Consider the following 20,227-nt stretch of genomic DNA (forward strand, 5'->3'; position numbering starts at 1 on the left):
AAGTGTGAGAATGAAAAGTAGAAAAGAGACTGGAATTACCTGTCATGTGATCTGTGGCACCACAATCAATGACCCATTTGGAGGATGAAGAAAGAAGACACAAATTAGATTTACCTAAACCAGCAATAGCAGTGACCGAAGGAGATTATGACTTGAGTGATTCCTGATATCGTGAGAACTTGACAAATTTATCAGCAGAAATAAGGATCAATTTATCAGTGGCATCAGTAATACTTCCAACTTTAGCAGAGTGTTTGTCCTGATTTTTAAATTGTAGCTTTCTACACTCAAACATGGTGCGGCCTGAATTTTGCAAATAATGCCTCCAGAATCCAGTGTTCGAGTTTCAACTCCTTGCGAACTCCCTCCTCTGTGTCCATTTAGAGTAGAAGATTTCCCAGGCGCATATTTATTATGACTTACCAAAGAACTATTAAGAGAAACAGATGGAGTAATTTATGTGCGAAGAATACGACTAAAGATATCTTGTAAAGAGGAAACATCAGAAAAAGAAAGTACCCGTGCCTTCGCAGAATCAAATTCAGGTGAGAGCCCTGCTAGAAAGCTCATAATAGCCATCTGCTCTCGTTGGCGTTGTTGAACTTTCACGTCAGGACTAAATGGCAGCTACATATTAAGCTTCTCATACGCCTTTTTAAACTCAATAAAGTAGTTCATAAGGGACTGATCTTATTTCTCGACATGGTAGAATGCTTTGCAAACCTCATACACACGGGACATATTGCCTTTTCCCGAATACAAAATTATAAATAATCCATTAGTTCTTTAACAAACTTACAAAGATTGATCAAACCAATTACCTCATTGTCATTAGAATTTTGGATTTGAAGGAACAAGTAAGCATCCTCCCTGGGCCACATTTTCCTTGAATCATCTTTTACATTAGGAGGATCATCAGTCAAGTGGCCATCTTTGTCAATACTTCATAGATAAATCTGAACAGTCTTACACCACTCCAAGTAATTCGAACCAGTCAATTTATGGTCCGTGATTTTAGACATCACAGGAACCACATCAGATATAGCCACTGATTTTGTCTCTAATTTATTCTCATCCATAACTTCTTAAAGAAACATAGCAACAAACACGAAAAACCAAGTAGAATCACAATAAAGAACCTAGAACAAACCTTAACACTCACAAGTACAGAAACTAGGTGAGTAAAAAAAAAGCACTAATAACCCAGAAACACGGTGGAGACCAACAGAAACAAAAACAGCCTTCGGAGATGATGCCACGTGCTTTTAGGCCGGCGCATGGGGCCCATGCGCAGGGATTCTGACCGGTGGACTTCGGGGGAACGGAAATTGGCGGCTGGGGATTATTTTGGTGTGGGCGGCGAGAATAGTAATCTAACGGAAATAAGGTTTCCTAAATAAACCCTAATATGTGTTTATACAAAACACCAAAAGAAAAACCCTAATTTTGTAGCAAAATTTGAATTGTATAAACCAAGCTCTGATACCATGTAAGAAGAGGTGAAGAGAAATGTATTCACTTACATTTCATTGAGAAATAAACATATATTTATATACAAACTAGAGAAGTTATTCTAGGAAACTAGGAGAATATAGGAAACTAATTAATCATAATTTATAGCTAATTTTACAACTAATTTATAGCTAATATATACAGCTAACAATTCTAAATCAGCTAGGATGCCATTCAAGCCACCAATAATGGTTGTTGGCTCCCTCAGAGTTTTCATAATTTCCCCATTTCCATCAATAATTTTTCCTTGTCTCCCATGGATGGTGGCTCGTAAATTGCAAGGATATTCCATGTTCTCCGTGACGAATTCTAAGTGATAACACCTTGGATTAATTTTTTATTACTATTACTCACAAGACAATGAAATTCCATTTTCAACACATAGAAATCTCACATGATTTCCTTTGTGATTCCACATGATTGTTGTTTATAAAATGTAGTTTGCTTATAATGACTCTAACCTTCTTAACCTTCATTCACATTTTTAAAAGGATGATCATATCAATATACAGAGTACAACCCATCTCTGCAAGTTAACGAATTGCCATCTTCCTCCCTAGTCACTAACAATTCTAAGCAAGAATTTTCATGGAACTCTCCGAAGTGCCAAACCAAAAAACTTGCTATTCCAAAACATTTTCATGGGTACATGTGGTGTTATTGTTGTTGTCATAAAAAGCCACAATATTTAAATTATCCTCTTCCTCACTAAAATCCTCATCCAATTTTCTTCTTCTTACAATTCTAATTGCTTCAATGAGAGCATTAATAGCTGAAGAGGACTATTTTGATAAAGACCTTCCAAGAGTGCTTCCTCTAGGTTGCTTTCGTGGTCTCCCCCGAGGTCTTTCACTTGCGGACCTATTAGAAGAAGATGGAGAAGTGGCAAATTTCCTCTTGAATTTTTATTTTCCATTTGAACTTGGTGTCTTATTGTTTGAACAATTTCTGAGAGAAAAATTGACATTCCTAATTGGAAGTTTGGCCTTAGGCTTTGCTTTGGTTGTTGTAAATAAACATTTAAATGTTCCTCACTTGCGCTGCTTTGGTGTTGGACTTATAGGGCATGATTGCATCTACATTTAGTTACTCATCAAAGATCATTAATGGTGTGGGTGGGATAAGACAATTAGTTGTCTTTTGTTTCTTATTGAAGGGTTGACAGTGACCTCTAAGATTCTCAAATTCAATGGGAGGATTTAGTAATGTGGGTATCAGTCTAAACTTGTCTGAAGTTTCTTAGCCTAAGTATACATTAAAGGTTTAGGCCCAACACTTAGATGAAGGCCATGGAATGATGATCGAGTCAGGCCTAGAAAATACCTTAAGGTGGGCATTTTGTTCCTTTGAGATGTTACTTCTTTGATTTGATCCATTCATAGGTGCATGCCCAGAGAGTGGACTTTTAGTTGGGTCCTCTTTTGGCTTTCATCACCAAATCTTAACTTTTTGGGGTTGTAGCATGTACACTGTTCTTGGGTTTTTTTAACTTTCATAGTTCCATGAATCAGGTTCGATACCAGCCTTAGTATATTTACCCTCGACTATGTCATCGGGCTCTGTTGTAAGTTCATTTGATGAAGGAAAAACTAGTGGGTTATCTTGATAACTCAGGTCTGAGGTTTAAGTTGCACTGGTGGACCGAGGAACATTACCTTTCTTTGTCGAAATGATTTCAAAGTTTTTTCGAGGCACTTTGATGAGGTAGTAGTAGAGGCTTTAAATTGGTGATTTAAGCTAATATTAACATCATTTTTTGATTCAGCCTATTTAAAGAACCATTTTGGGCATAGGACATAAAACGTAGGCCTTTCTCAAATCTCAACTTTGATCCGATTCTCGCTCATACATTGGGAAAATTTTACCTTCAAAGTTGTTGAGAATAGTGGGTTGATGAAAGAAAAATTTATGTTCATGTCACACTATCCCGCATCTAAAATAAATCAATGGTAGCTTCACATATTTGTATTGTATCCAAGCAAGTGTTATTTTTTTCTCACGGGAAGAATAACCAAATAACAATGCTTTGTTTATGCCCACGTTAACCCAGAACCGAAGAGTGCTCACTTCATTCTGCACTTTCTCATAAATGAAATACAAGTTAGTTGCCCTAGCTGCAATTTTTATGGAGATTGGAGGGAGCCTAGGATGTCTAGAACTTCAATCAAGATGGATTTCATCAAGAGCTCCATTTCTGAGTAATGGAGCTCCTGAGGCCAAGGTTCAATGGCTAGAAGGGTACCTCCCACAATCCAGGGCCTTCAGTCAAGCACTCACTATAGATCCTCAACCTTCATAAAAATAAACTCCAGCAAACCTCCTTCTAGCTCTCTTTATGTCCAACCTTCAATGGATTCCCAAGCCATCTTCAAGAATGCCTGAATAATGTTCTTCGAGATCCTTGTTTTTTAGAATATATTTCCTGTCAGCAACGTGTTATGAACATAAGTGCTATTATTGGCAGTTAGCTCCATAGATAACTCATCCATTGAGTTATTAAGAGTGTCATCTAACAATTCAGAAAAATCATGGGCTTCCAATGTAACACCCTAGATAGCCAAGACCGTTACACTGTGTGTTTATAAAGTGCCAGACTTGCTAACCAAGTCATTTAAATAAATTCGTGTTACTGAAACTATTAAGGAACTAGGGTTGAAAGCGTTTTGGTCTCAAAAGCCACATTTTCATTAAAAAAAAAACATTGTTTATTTATAAAGGATCCCAAAAATATCAGTTTAAAGGCTGTTTACAAAAGTTACAAGGTTCAAATACATTAACCAGACATACTAAGGCAAAACGAGCAGTTAGGTAGATCCCTGTCCTGACTCACTCCTCGACCATGGTGATCGAACAGCTGGCTATGTACATTTCACCTCGGAGCTCTCCACCTCAGGCTTGGTCCATCTTGCCCTTGCCTTTACCTGCACCACGTAGCACCCGTGACCCAAGGCCCAGCAAGAAAACACAACAACAATAGAGCATGAACAATTAACAGACAAGTCAACATCTCACATTGCTTCACATAAACTCAGATATATCATCAGTCAGTATAATCAAGTATTTCACATACTAGGCATTTCAGTTCATAATATTCACAAACGATAACCAGGGCTAGCGCCCTCGGGCTGCTCACTCTATTATCCCATTGTCCTTGGCTACCAATGGCCAATCTGCGCCCTGTGCACTAATATCATGTACGGTACTCTTAGACCTCTTTTACATGTCCCATGGCGTAATACCAACATTGACACGACACAAATCCCCGGGAGCACTTAGTCCCATCTCAATCATACAACCGGGTGCAATTTTCTTACCTTTCAATTCACTAGTTCCCGATGCCTCGAAGCCGCGAGCACGATCCTCTACCCCGAGCCTCTCCAAAGACCTAATCACAACACAAATGAAACTTCATTTGTCACTAATCAATCCAAAACTATTTCCCGGAACCAATCCCACACTCTCGGAACCCCCAAATCCCTAAAACAATGCACCGAAGGCATCCCCCGAACCCCCGGAGCAAAGGCTCAAAATTGCAAATTCCCATGTCCTGGAATTGGCCTAGCGCCGCGGCGCCCAGCAAGTCAGAGAGCTTGCTCTGCCCAGAAACATCCTCGCGCCGTGGCGCCCAAGAACAGGGCCGCGGCGCTCCTTCGCGAACCCAGATTTCTGGGTTTTCCCTTACGTTTTTCCCGAACCCAAATCATTCCAAAACATCCTAAATTCATACCTAACCCCCAAAACCAACTGAAAACCCCTAATAGACCACACAACAACCTAAAAACGTTATCCCCTAGCTCAATTACACAATCATTCCCAAAATTCACTCTTGAGTTCCATGCCTTAGTAACTCAAACCAGAAAGTTGAAAGCTTAAACCTAAACCCAAACCACACTTCAAATTCCTTAATTCATAACAGAAATAAGCTTTACAATTACACAGAATCCTTACCTTGAATGGAGAGTCCAACCTCTAGCTTCAAACCACCTTCTCTTTTGATTATTCCAACTCTGAATTTATGCAAAACCAGCCACCAACTTATTTCAATTCATGCTTATCCTCTAAAAACCAGACTTGAAACTTAAACAAATCATAGCTAAGTCCTTACCTCTGAGTATTCTTGGCCTAGGCTTGATTGATAACTTCAAACCCCCTTGATTCTCCTTCCAAGAGCCAAATTCAGCTTCCCTCTTCTATCTTTCTTTTGCTCTATTTCTAGGTCTCCAAAATTCAAAATAAATCAATTCCCCAAAGTGTTATACGTATTGTATTTTCCTTCAGCTGAAATTCACCTATTCACTGCCAAAAGACCACTCTATCCCTCCATAAATATCCCTTTCTAACTAAACCTCAAGGGCACACTTGTCTTTTACTTACTTTACAGTTATACCACTTTTCCAACAAAACCTGTTACTCTCTAAGGTTACTAACAGTTACACAAGTTACCAAATCACCAGTTACCATTATCTAGCTTTCTAGGACCGTCTCGGCACGTGCACCACATTGATATCACCACACTCACGTGGTACAAATCACATAGCATAATTATCACATAACATAATACACCTAGTCATATAACATGCTTTAAATCATAATCATGCATCTTAATCATTAAAACCACACATAATTCCCATTATGCCCTCCAGGCACACTAATCAAGGCCCTTAAGCCTTATTAGTGAATTTGGGTCGTTACATCCAATGATTGACAAACCATCTTGGACAAGTTCAGAAAGAAACACTATAAATTCAAAAACCAGGCTCAATTAACAGGTGAAAGATCTAACTCTTGAAGAGCAACTCACACACTAGAAGAAAATCCAAGCAAAGCCCCTAAAAAGGAAAACCAAACCTCTACTATAATCTATACCAAGTTTGGTGAGGGAGCGTCAATTGAAACTAAATAGTGTTAGAAAAGTGAAACTACACCACCAAGATATCACAACTCAAAACAACAAATACAATTGAACTATCACAAAAGAATTGACAAAAGATAATGGAAAACAAAAAATCAAAATTGAAACATGATGAACTTGCGAACCAAAAGCTTGTACATGATGAGAAATATTGTCCGAAATTTCTATTGCAAGCCTTCCAAAAGTTGCTTGAAACTTCTACAAATATGGAATGAGAAGTGAGATTAAACAAGCCTTGAAACTCACATAAGTCAATCAATTCTTGGTGAGTTTTTTTTTTTAGAGAAAATGTGTGTTCTTGAAGAGCTAGAAAGAGAGTTGAGAAGTGTGACCAATGCTTAACAACTCAAAATGACCCATTTTATAGTGTAAGCAGCATCGTTGAGCTTAACCAATAGGGTTAGAGCTTTTGAATCACTAAATTTGGAGCCAAAAATACACATGACATGTCAACGAGTGGCGACATATCTCCACTCACCAGGACACATATCTCGTGATAGGTTATACATCACCCTAAACAAGCAATGCACCAGCTATTATAGAACCTTAGGCCATAAGTGATGTATTGCCTAGTCGACAAATCGCCTCTAGGCCTATCAAACTACGCCATTTTCATGCCGAATAAAATCAAAATGGTCCCAAACTCTTTTGGGGATGCTTAAATACCTCACTGTACCACTTTAGACCAAAAAAGTAAATTTTTAAATAGCTACAACAAAAACTCAAATTTCATGCCTTCATAATGTTAAACCAATGAAGGGTTTTCCTCCTCAATGCATAAGACCACTTAAGATTTGTATTTAACCAATCCTATCAGATACATCCAACTATGTTAGCACCCATCTAAATCTTCTATCTTATGCTCAAACCAACATTAAGGCTTTGCAAGAAACACGAGTACATAGGCCTTTGTAAGAGTAAGAATAAGTCCCAAATATATTATAATAATTATTATACCACATATTAGTAAACATTTATGTATGGACATAATAGTAGTTAAAATACAGAAGAAGAGGGCAAAAATACAAGAGAATGTATATATATATAGGCTAGTTTTACACTAGGTTTGCCAATTTAGAAATCATTGTTATTTGCATTTCATATTTTTAAATTGAAATTCTTCTTTTCATGAAATGTTAGTCACATGAGTTTTTCCTAAAGAGATCAGATACATTTTATTCCAAAATATAATTTTCTTGAGTAAAGTTTTCCAATATCTTATAAGCATTTACTTTTCTATTAATTGTAGCTTATTAATAAAATTTTCATCATGAGTTCTCACTTTGATTTTTTTTAACATTTTGGAATGCCAATTTTGCAAATATGACACATATGTGGGAAACTTTGATATATATATATATATATATATTTATGTATCCTAGCAAATTAGGTTGTCACCTTAATTAAAATGAATTTGCCTTTTCTCCTAATAAAAACCATACGAACAACAATTTTGCAACACAGGTACTTTAGTAGAAGTTAAGATGCAAGGAAAAAGAGAGTTGAAGCTTATGAATCATGGAGAAACTTATGTAATGAACTCTCCAAGTCTTTTGTTCAAGTTCTTCCCACCTGGAGTTGAGTGGGAAGGTAGTGACCAAGTCAAATGTCATGAAACAGGTCTTGAAGCTGAGTTAACCTTTGGTGGAAGATCCTTTTTAGGACTAAGAGGGACTTCTAGATCAATCAAAGGAAAGATCTTTGATTCCTCTTCGAAGAAACTACTTTTTGAGATCAATGGCCAATGGGATAAGTATGTAATTAACTTAATATATATTTTTATAGTAGAGTCGTATTATTGAACATTATAAATGGTTATTTTCATTTTTATCTAGTTTCTCATCATCATTAAAAATAACATCGTGATTGCTTGGTTTTTAATTCTTAATGCAGAAGTGTCATGCTAAAGGATCTAAAAAATGGTGAAGTCAAGGTCTTATACAGTGCAAAAGAAGCCATTTTAGGACTTACAACTCCCATTGTTATAGATCCAAAGGTAAATTTAATAAACCATATTGTATAAATTACTTAACATAGTCAAATGCTTATTAACTATAATTAATTTAATTCATTTTAATTGTTGCATTTATTTGTGTTGTGTTGTGCTATTTTTTTTAGGGAGTGTGGCAAAGTGAATCAGCTCTAGTTTGGAGTGAGGTGAGCCAAGGCATCATGAGCAAAGACTGGGCAAAAGCTATTGAAGCAAAGAAAGCTATCGAGGAAAATCAAAGGGTGCTTTTAAAAGAAAGAAAATCCAAGCCTGAAACATGGGTTCCTAAACATTTTATTGTGTCTTATAGCAAGGAAAATGGATGGGACTGCTCACCTTTAGAAAAGACTGTCCCACCAGCTCCTATTATTATACCATTTCATAGTTAAACATATAATGACAATAATAATTTATTTTGTACTTTTACCTATATCCACGTGTATAAAGAAACATATATAGGCGCCTATGTCATATGTGACTTAAATCCAATGCCTTATTTAGTGAGATCAAATCATTGTGTTACCCTTCTAATATTACTTATTTACATTTGAATTTTCATAGTTTATAATGAATTTAATCTTTTGAAAATGTTCTCTTAAATATATGTGGAAAGCAAACCAACGACATGGGGTGATTTCATCTTTGATTCAAAGTCAGGCGAGGACGATACTCCTTGCTCTAACCTCTACCTATTTGAGGAATGTTTGGCTCTTGGAACTAATATATGGGAGTAGGCAATTATGTCTAGTTTCATGTTTGGGCATTTTAGAGGATTGACCCGTGCTCAGTTAGGGATTGTATTAACCCACCAAGAAGGTGGGCAAATGTAACGTCCAAAATCTGCTAATAAGGCTTAATGTCTTGATTAGCGTGCTGGGAGGGCAATGATTGATTCAATTATGTTATTACGTGGATTAAATGATTATGTGATTAGAAGTGCATGTTTAGGTGAATTAAATATGCATGTAGGCTCATTTTTGTTAGTAAGGGTGTATTTGTAATTTAGGCCCGTTGAGGGCATAAATGTAACTTATGTGTGTGTTGTATAAGAGACCACAGTACTGTTGAGATATATTTGTGATGTGTGATCCGAGACGGTCCTAGGGAGCGGAATAGTCACAACAGGGTCGGATACCTAGCTCAGGGTGAGCCTAGGGGTAATTTGGGAACATAGTATGTGTTTGAGATTTATCGGGTAATGGGTAATTATTTAGTGATTATTTGGGCATGCTAGGATTAATTGGGGATTTATAGGAATACTCGAGGAATTAGCAGGAATGGTGCAAATGACGGAATTGCCCTTGGTGGCATTAAAGGGGATATAATTGGTCTAAGGGGCGTTTTGGTCATTTTGAGGCAAGTGATTGACTTCGATAGACTTAGGTAACTCTGAGAAACAAGCAGAAACCAAGTTAACCTCTCAGCTCTCTTTCTCTCACGTTTCCCTCTCTCTCACTCCCTTTGGTGAGGTTTTGGAAATTCTAAGAAGAATCACTGAGATTTCTGAAATCAAGGCTAGGATTGCTGAGGATTTGAAGCTAGAAGTGTTGGGGAATTAGCTCAAGATTGTCCGGGACGGCAAAGGCCGGGATCGACATTAGGCATGCTGAATGTAGGCTGCCAGGGCGAGACCCTCTAAGGGTGCTATACTCACCCGCTCGGTGAAGACCGTGAACCCAGTGCCTGGTAAAGCACCTGGTCAACATAGGCTATTATGTTAATAATATGCTATCCACTTAAGTTGTGTATTACTGGATTGAGTTGTCATATGCTTTGTATTGTGTTTCTTGCTGAGCCTTGGCTCATGGGTGCTCTATTGTACAGGTAAGGGCAAAGGAAACGTAGACCAAGCATGAGTTGGAGGGCATGTGGCGGCGCGTACATGTTCGGCCTACCTGGCTGCCACTGTCGGGGTTGTTTTGAGGAACATACTGCAAATAGTTGATTTTGCAACATAGGTCGATTGTATCTTAACTTTTGAGTTGTAATACAATTTTAAAACAACATTTTTGGGATCTCAATGTATCATTTTTATGAGTTTAATGAATGTCCAAATCTTTTATAATTAACTTTCACTAAATGAGTCTTTATCTCAATTTAATCACACTTTTTGATCTAAAACCTCGATTAGCGAGCTAATGGCACATTTCAAAATCACATGTTAATTGACTTTAAGGAAGTAGGGTGTTACAACTTGGTATTAGAACGTGCCAAGATTTATGGTTCTTGGAGATCGACCAAACATGTATGCTCGCTGCTAGAGACAAGCTCGACTCAGGGTTGGTCGGTATCAAGTGAATTATGTGTTTAATTTCTTGTCTAAGTTGCCCTGTTTACCTAAATATTATAGATAGAGCATGATGAACAAGTTTTTATATGTATGATGTCAGGGAACGACCCCTTTGATTGCTATATGCTTATGCAATATGTTGATTTTATATTGTATTTGACTGATGGGACTGGGAGGTAGTTTTTGGATGTTGTTATCGTGCCTGATGTACGGCGTCATTGATTGTAGGCATATTTAATCTATGCCTTGACGATCAATTAGACTCTGCGACAGTATGGCCGAAGATGACAACCTGGGTCAGGACCCTCCACCTGCCCCACATAACTGGCAATAGATGTTTGTCAAAATGCAAACGAGACTTCAGCAAACGGAAGATGAACTCCGAGAATTGAGGCAGCAGGCCCCTCTTCGGGGCGTTGGGTTATAGATGCCACAGGTCGTGGAACCAGTACCAACCTAGCCTGTGATGGAGAACATGTGGGAGCCTTTGTATGAAAGGTTCAGGAAGCAGCACCCTCAAACCTTTGAGGGCGGTCCAGACCCTCTGTGGGTAGAGAAGTGGATGAATATGACTTCTTCCATTCTGGATTTCATGAGGGTGGAGGGGAACGAGAGGGTGGCCTATGCTAGTTATATGTTGGGAGAAAACTTCTGCATCTGGTGGAAGTGGTGTCCCAGAGAAGGGATGTGACCGTTATGACCTGGGATGAATCCAGAGATATTTTCAATGAGAAATACTACAGTGTCGCGGAGCTACAAAGGTGGATGAGTTTATTAATCTGACTCATAATAGAATGAATGTTACAGAATATGCTCTGAAGTTTGACCGGTTGGCAAAGTACGCGCCGTATTTGGTGCCTACTGACATGATACGAAGGGTATCGTTTTGTACGGGGGTTGAATGTGATGATAGCTGTGGATATCAAGATAACACTAGACCCAAGGATTACCACTTATTTGAAGATTAGATATGGAGAGAAGTCACCGCAAGGCACGATGCTCGGAGGATGGTGTCTCCTTTCACTTGTTCTAGCTGGGGTAGTGGCCCTAATGAGTAGAAGAGAAAGGCCCCAAATTCTTTTGTTCCTCCTGGTCCAGATAGGAGGGCACGAGGTGCTTTCAGTGGCCTTCAGGTCGGGGTAGAGAACTGAAGGATCTTCCCAGAGTGTCCATGGTGCAGGTGGCGACATCTGGGGGAGTGCAGAGTCAGAGCATGCTTTATCTACGGGAGTGTCAGCCATATGAGGAAGGACTACCCATAAGCCAAAAATGAAGAACCTAAGAAGAGTGACAGCCTCACTCCAACCAGAGTGTTTACCTTGACTCAGACCGAGGTTGAGGCTAGTCCATCGGTTGTGACAGGTCAGATTTCTAATGCCGGTTGTTCATTTTCTACATTGATTGATTCATGAGCAACTCATTCGTTTGTATCTGCTAGAGTGATAGATCGTTTGTGTAGACCTTGTGATTTGTATGCTAGGGGATTCAGGACTTTGTTGCCAACTGGGGAACTGGTAGTCTCTAGGAGATGGGTTAGAGAATTACCAGTAGAGATAGACAGTAGGGAATTGTCTTTGGATCCGATTGAGCTAGTGATGGATGACTTTGATATGATTATGATGATGGACTGGTTATCAAAGTACGGGGCGACGATAGAATATAAGCGAAGAATGGTGACCTTTGAACCGGAAGGGGAGGTACCCTTTGTATTTGTGGGGGGTAGTGAGTGGGCCACGAGTACCTATGATCTATGAACTGAAGGCTAGAGACCTAATGCAAGAAGGTTGCGTAGGATTCCTAGCAAACATAGTGGATACCTCTAGGATTGCTTCAGTTTGACCGGATGAGACCAGACTAGTGTCTGAGTTTCCTGATGTGTTCTCAGCAGACCTACCAGGGTTGCCACCACATCGAGAGATCGAGTTCATCATAGAGTTGGCGCCAGGGGTGGAGCCAGCATCTAGGACACCTTATAGAATGGCTCCAGCAGAGTTGAATGAGCTGAAGATTCAGTTGCAGGAGTTACTGGATCTAGGTTTCATCAGACCCAATTTTTCGCCATGGGGTGCTCTAGTGTTGTTCGTCAAGAAGAAGGATGGGACCTTAAGGATGTGCATTGACTACATATAGCTGAATAAGTTAACCATTAACAATAAGTATCTACTACCTAGGATTGATGACATGTTTGACCACCTACAGGGGAAGACGGTGTTCTCTAAGATTGACCTTCGGTCTGGCTACCACCAGTTAAGGATTAAGGAGAAGGACATACCAAAGACCGCATTCCGTATGAGATATGGACATTATGAATTCCTGGTCATGTCCTTTGGATTAACAAATGCCCCAGCAACCTTTATGTACTTGATGAATAGGGTCTTTAGGGATTATTTGGATAAGTTCGTGATCGTATTCATCGATGATATACTGGTGTACTCCCAGTTAGAGACAGAGCACAAGCAACAATTTTGTTTGGTATTACAGTGGTTGAGAGAGCATATGCTATATGCTAAGTTCAGCAAATGTGAGTTTTGGTTGCCCCAAGTAACATCTTTGAGCCACATTGTGAGTAAGGAGGGGATTCTGGTGGACCCAACCAAGATTGAAGCAGTGAGAGATTGGCCCAGGCCGAGCAGTGTACCAGAGGTTAGGAGCTTCTTGGGATTAGCAAGGTACTATCAGCAGTTCGTTGAGGGATTCTCTAGAATAGCTACACCGTTGACTGAGCTGATGCGTAAGAAGACCAAGTATGTCTGGACAGATAGACGTGACAACAGTTTCAGGAAGTTGAAGCGGTGATTGATCACCGCTCTAGTATTGTAATGCCCCGAATTCTCTGATATGGTTTAATGGCGGGATTAGTAGGCCGGGAGGGCCATACTTTTTTTAATTATGCCATTAAATGATAATATGCATGTTTATGTGAATTATATTATGATATGATGTTATATGCGTGCATGTGGGTCCACATTTGAATATTATGCTATTTTGATAATTTGGCCCATTGAGGGTGAATATGTGTATTTGGGTGCATAATGTGATTTGTGAATGAGATTCCATTATTATGGAGATATATTCGAGCTATTCGGCATGAGACGGTCATATATAATGGATTAGCGGTTTTGTCGTAACGGGGTCAATTTTGGGGTAATAAAAATGTTTACTTGATGATAAATTGGGAATATTTGAGATCAGGGTGAAATTTCGGAGGTTTTGACTATAATGTCCCCGGGGGTATTTTCGGGACTCCGAGCACTAGGTTTTATTTGAGGTTACTTAAGCTTGAAGTAGCTTATCAGATAGAACGTACGTTAGAAAACCTCTCGTTCTCCCTTTCGTTAGATCGTTTCACCATTTGAGCCTTTTCGAAGATATCTTGAGTTCTAGGAGTCGGAATCAAGCGAGGATCGAGGCATAGCGATCCTAGGAGAGATTAGAAGCTTCTTAACTGAAGGATTTGACGGAAAACAACCCAATCAAAGGTAATCTAAGTTTAAAGTTTTGAGTTTTTAGAGTTTCTAAGCTTTGAATTGGACTTTGTGAATTGTTGAGTTTTTGGTTGGTTTGAACCATGGGTTTTGAGGGTTATGGAGCTTTGGGAAGCTTGGGAACTTTGTTTTGATGATTGGGGAATGTTTGGGTATGATTTTGGAAGCTATGAGAAGTTGAAAACACGTTTGGGAATGGCCCAGGATTGGGGGCCGCGGCCCAAAGTGCCAGGGCCGCAGCCCTTGCCCTGTTTTCGCCCCGTTTGCTTTTTTTGACCCCAGAAACTTAGTTATAGGCCTCGGGAGTGTTCCTACTACTTGGATTAGTTTGGATTGATCTCCTGGAGGCTAGATATTGGTTTGGGAACCTATGTTGATCATTATTGTTAATGATGCCCGTGTTTGGTTATGATTAGGTGACCGCTAAGGGACTAAAGGTTGATCATTCGCAAGGGTCGTTCTTTTAATCTTTCTAGCTCGAACTTGAGGTAAGAAAACTGCACCATGTGTATATATGCCATGCGTGATTATTATTGAGGCATGTTGATTGATAAATGTGGACATGAATTGCCTATTAAATGCTAGCGAATGTTGAATACTTATATATGTACTGACTAGTCAGGGATACTGACCTAAAGAGTCACTAGTGAATTAATGGTACTTAAGGAATAAGAAGTAAATTAGAAAGGTTAAATGGTAATTCTCCCATTCTAATTTATGAACTCATTAATTAGAGGGTTGAACTATTGTAAGATGGTTATATCAATAGACGACTTAAGAAAAAGATTTCTGTAAAAGTATATCTATAACATAAAGAGTGCAATTCTGAATTTATAGTGGAGTAATATCAGAATTAATAAATTAACTATTATAATTAAAGAGCTTAATTATTTAGTTTCAATTTATTGGAGCTTAATGTTATAGGTCCATGGTCCCCGAAATGGCTCAAACAATCACTCTTAAAGGCAAATACAAAAAATGGGCAAAAAGGACTAATGTGATAAGTAAAATATTTTTCTATGTATCAAACATAATTATAGTTTAATTATGTGTAATTAATTAATTAAGAATTAATTAATTGATTGATTTATCAAAAATATAATTAATTTTGAATTAATTTATTTTTGGGATTTTTGGTATTTAAATAATAATAAAAATTGGGAAAAATCATATGCCTGCACAGGCATGTGGTACACGTGTGGCACAGTGCACAGGCACTGTGCTACACGCGTAAGAGATGGACTTTGTCTCTTGATTCTACAATTTTAGTTATTTAAATATTAAATAAATAATGAGATGTTTTAATATGATTAAAATATTATTATTTAAACAAAAATCTGATAACTGATCAGTTATTTTGAATTTGTTTAAAATAACAAATATTTTAATATATTGGATATTATTAAATATTGGATATCAGTTTTCACAGAACTTAATTTTTCAGGGATAGAAAAATATCTAGGATTCTCTCAGAGAAAAGAGAACAGTGACAAAAACAAAGGTCATTGTTCTTCACAAAACCAAGGTCCAAACTTTATCAGATCTCATGTGTTGAGAACATCTGATAAATAGTTATTGCCTATTATTTGTATAGCGAGCCCACACTCGTTCTTTGTGTGCCTGAGAACATTTTGGAAGATCTTGGTGTGAGATCTCAAGGATTCAGCCATACGAAAAGATAGCAGCAAGGAAGGACCTGAGGTAATTTTTCTATTCTTGTCCTTGATTCAATATATATATATGAGTGTGAAGAAGTAGATCTAGAAATCTTATGGGATTAATCTGACAATTTGATTCACTACAAGAAAAAACAGTATTCATAACACTTAAAAACTGCTAATTGGGACTATTGATAACATTTTTGAAAATGCTAACATAGCCCCTGTTATTAAAAGTCCAGTATTTTCTATAACAGTTTTTGAATGTTATGTTCGATGTTATCTTAAACTATTCAATAACACATTTTTAGGTGCTATAATATTCAAATAATAACATTTAGATAGAGTTTTTGGTTATAAATTTGAAGTTTAATCTTGTACTTTTTTCATAACACTTTTCAACTGTTACATTTGATTGTTTTGATAACATTTTTAGTTTGTTATATTATATAAACCATAACGATTTTTTACGCTTATAATATGTTTTTAAATCATAACATATAGTAATAAAATTTTAAATTTTATTTTGATAAGTATACTTATATGGTTTTTTTTTAATTAAAAGATTTTCATTATTGTATTTTGATAAAAAAAATTCAAAATTAATCATAAAATGTAATTCTCAATAGATTGATAAACCATAAGTATTACCTTAAACAATAACTAATTCAAACCATGAATGTGTCTACTTCATGAGATCTTAGTTCTAACTTAAGTTTGAAAGCATAACATAATAAAGTTTTATCATCTTGAACAATTTTTACTTCAAAAATGAAAAATAGAAACATTACAAGATACAAAAAAGTAAACCATGCGTGAAACTTGCTCCATCCTTCAATTCATCATCCTTTGTGCACTTGCTCCATATCTCTCTTCAACAATCTTATCCATTTCCAAATTTAGTCTAAAGCTCTTCCTCTTTTCATTGAGGAGTTTAACTAATTTTCCTGTAGGTATGTGTTTTGGCCTCTTTCCTTTTGTAGATGGAGGTGACATATCTTGTACTTGGCAAACTCTTTGACTAGTTTCTGATCAACCGTTTCTATAATTAGTACGAATTTTGATGAGTTACAAAAATCATATATAACAACATATTATCAATTATCACAAAAAAAACTTATAATAAAAGTCAGAAAGAAAGAAATAAACAGTCATTCTTGGCATCAAAGAAATAAAAATTCAAAGTGTCATACTAATAGTAAAAGAGCGGATAAGCATCTCTTGGTCCATTTTTGCCACTTTTATCCTCATATCATTTTCTATTTACTTTTTCCACTCCATAAAAATGTAGAATTTTTACATTACATACGACTGTTTTAGTAGCCACTACCAGCAAAAAATAAATAAATAAAAGGCATATGTTGACTAAGAGAATATTCTTAGTGCAAGCACTTAGTCTACTTGGTGACTAAGAGAATATATATATATGTGAGGTAGCTTTACATATCCTATGTACTTCTTTGTAGAATTTTTGGTTCCTATAAGTGTATATCTGACAAGTATAGAATGCCAAATTGTTATACTCCTCTTGAAGAGTTTCTTTATACTTTTGGAGGACCCTGGCATTTCTCAGTTTCTTTAGTGTAATGGTTTGATTTGAACCCATAAGTAGATCACTAGTATTACATCACAATAGCTGTCATAGAAAACTCTTGCTTGGAGAACCTAGAAGCAACATGATTCTTCACTGTACAATATTTGCATATTCAGGTGAGGGTTAAGGTAGAAATAGAAGAAAGACTTGGATTTTGGGACGATTGTGAAATTGAGGAAGTACTTTTAAAGGACAACTTTAAATTCTAAGATTTTACCTTTTTACTTTCTACATGAATGGAACTCACTATGTCTATTGGAAAGGATCATTCTGCTCTGTCTCAGAGCTAGTGTTTTGCACAAAACCAGCGATGAGACAGTCAATCATTTATTTATTCATTGCCTTTTTCTGAAAGATTGTGGATAAATGTAAAACTATTTATAGTTGGAGGCTTTTTGGATTACTTTACAGTACTCTGTAAATTTGTTAAGTTTCAATTTTTAGGAGTGGGTAACGAAAATAGAAAGTAGCTGTGGGATTCTGCTGTGATGGCTATTTGTTGGTCATTGTGCTTAGAAAGGGACAAGATAAATTTTTTAATATTGAAAAAGAGAATGATATTATTTGGGCTAAAGTAGGCATCTCAGTGATTTGTTTAAAAAGAATTCATGAATTGTATTTTTGTTTTTTCAAGAGATTGAGCATTTTTTGTTATTTGGATTTCAGTGGACTTTTCATCTCCTTTATATTTTGTCTTTGACAATAGTAGGGTCTAGTTCTTATTAAATAAAATAATGTATAAATAATATGTTTTCTAAAGTCTATGGTTTAGCTCATTTCATTTTGTCAAACTTTCTGATTATGTTCATTGTGTTTCTCTCACACATAGATTATGATGAGAAGGCTGAAGATGTTGTTGATTATGAAGACTTTGATGAGCAATATGAAGGACCAGAGGTTCAAGCGGCCACTGAGGAGGACTATCCTTTGCCCAAAAAGGCATACATTTGTATATCAAACACCTTTAGGAATGTGCTATAAATGTAAAGTATTTGTATTTGTGGGTATATGTTTTCAACACAAAGTTCATATATGCATGTATCCAGCAATATGTATTTGAGGAATGAACATGCCTACCCAGGACACAAACACAACATTTATTGATCAACGAAATAGTTGTAGAATGAGGGAGATCATACATTGCTTTTACGATGGTATACATTTCTATATTGGAGCAACAAGCAAAGTATGTGGATGCTTTGGAAATTCTCACTGGGAATTTAGGATCACTATTAATGATTGAAGTTGATAAACTACGTATACAGGTACTTTAGAAGATTTATTTGCACTGTTTGATGTTTTTGGCTTGTCACCTACTCATGAACTCGTGAATATTGGTTATTACATTACATCTTATGAAGCATATTACATTAAATCTTTCATGTTTACAGAGGTTTAAGAAAATGGATAATTAATATAGGGTAATAATATTGATCCTCTAATCTTTTATAGGTGTATACAAAAGGGATACTAATCTTTTGAAGTTTATTAGATATACATCAAATAACTAACAGAAAATCAGAAAACATTCCAACCATATTTATTAATCACCCATCAATCATCATCAATTCAAAATATTCAAACAACACACAAGTTTTCTTCCTTATCTCGCCGCAGCACACAAATTTATCAGAACCTACTTCACTAATACACACAAGTTCTCAACCTTCCGTTATCACCGCAACACACAATAATAATAATCTCAGAACCTACTTCACTATGGATGAATATCTAAGATATTCAAACTCCTCTAACATTTGCAAAGTATTTTAACAAAAATAAAAGATAACATACCTCTTGCAAACTGCTGCAAATAAAGTTCCCTCCAATTTGAAATCCAATGAAGCCACTAAAATGAAAGCAAAATTACATACCAATTAATAAACTATCAACATCATTCAACCTTTAATTAGGAGTCATCATTAAAAAAAATTACAACTCTTACAACCAAGAAACTATCCAAACCCACTATAGAGTCCTTGGAAACTAGAGCTCACAAAATAAAAAGAACAACAAAAATCTTAAATACAACGACAAGAGGCAGCAAAAGCAGCAGAAAAACTAATAGCAAAGGCCAACAATAATGCAACAGTTTGAAATAAAACCAACAATAAAAAGAAAAGCAGACACAACACACATAGAAAGAACAAAAAACCAAAAACAGTTTGTATTCCAATTTAAAAGGATGAAAAAAATCAGATTTATTATCAATACAAATAAGGGAAATGATAAATCCATGAAAGTTTGTTCTCTCTTGAGCATTTTCTCTACAATAATGAATACCTTGAAAGTGAAAAAATAGCCAAATGAACCAAACCTAGTTGAGATGAAAATATGAGATCCCTTTATAAATGCCTCAGTTCCCCAAAAGGTAACAAAAATAAAAACAGGGTCAAGAAAAATAATATGAAATCAAAACAGTTATTATGCATAGGTTAAGCACACCATATCACATAAAAAAGCTGATGAAACAGAATTATGATTATAAGAAAACAGAGCTTAAACAAGGAAATGTAACAAGACAGAGCACAAAAATTATTGATTCAAATCAAATTAGATTACTGCTCAAATAAAAAAATAAATACTTAAACCACAATATCAATAGCCTACTCATTTTTATTCTGAAACACACCATATCACATATTATTATTATTATCATATTTGCAATGATAAAACTAATGAAACAAAATCAATGATTCAGTGATAAACAAAACAGAAAGAGAAATTGAAGGAGAGATGATAAGTATAGTGAGAACTAGGGTTATAATTGGGAAAAAATATGAGTG

At 36.5% G+C, this 20,227-nt stretch overlaps 1 protein-coding gene across 1 annotated transcript in view; it reads left to right on the forward strand.

Moving 5' to 3' along the window:
• The window catches only part of LOC133782203 (oxysterol-binding protein-related protein 4B-like), a 75,201-nt gene extending 66,256 nt beyond the window's left edge, over positions 1–8,945 (forward strand). Inside the window, exons 5-7 of the mRNA XM_062221424.1 lie at positions 7,889–8,177; positions 8,318–8,420; positions 8,543–8,945. Of these exons, the coding sequence (XP_062077408.1) occupies positions 7,889–8,177; positions 8,318–8,420; positions 8,543–8,803 (653 nt within the window). The 3' untranslated portion in view covers positions 8,804–8,945. The remainder of the gene's footprint in view (positions 1–7,888; positions 8,178–8,317; positions 8,421–8,542) is intronic.
• The last annotated feature ends 11,282 nt before the right edge of the window (positions 8,946–20,227 follow it).

This window comes from Humulus lupulus, chromosome 6, assembly GCF_963169125.1.
Source record: "Humulus lupulus chromosome 6, drHumLupu1.1, whole genome shotgun sequence".
NCBI lineage: Eukaryota > Viridiplantae > Streptophyta > Magnoliopsida > Rosales > Cannabaceae > Humulus > Humulus lupulus.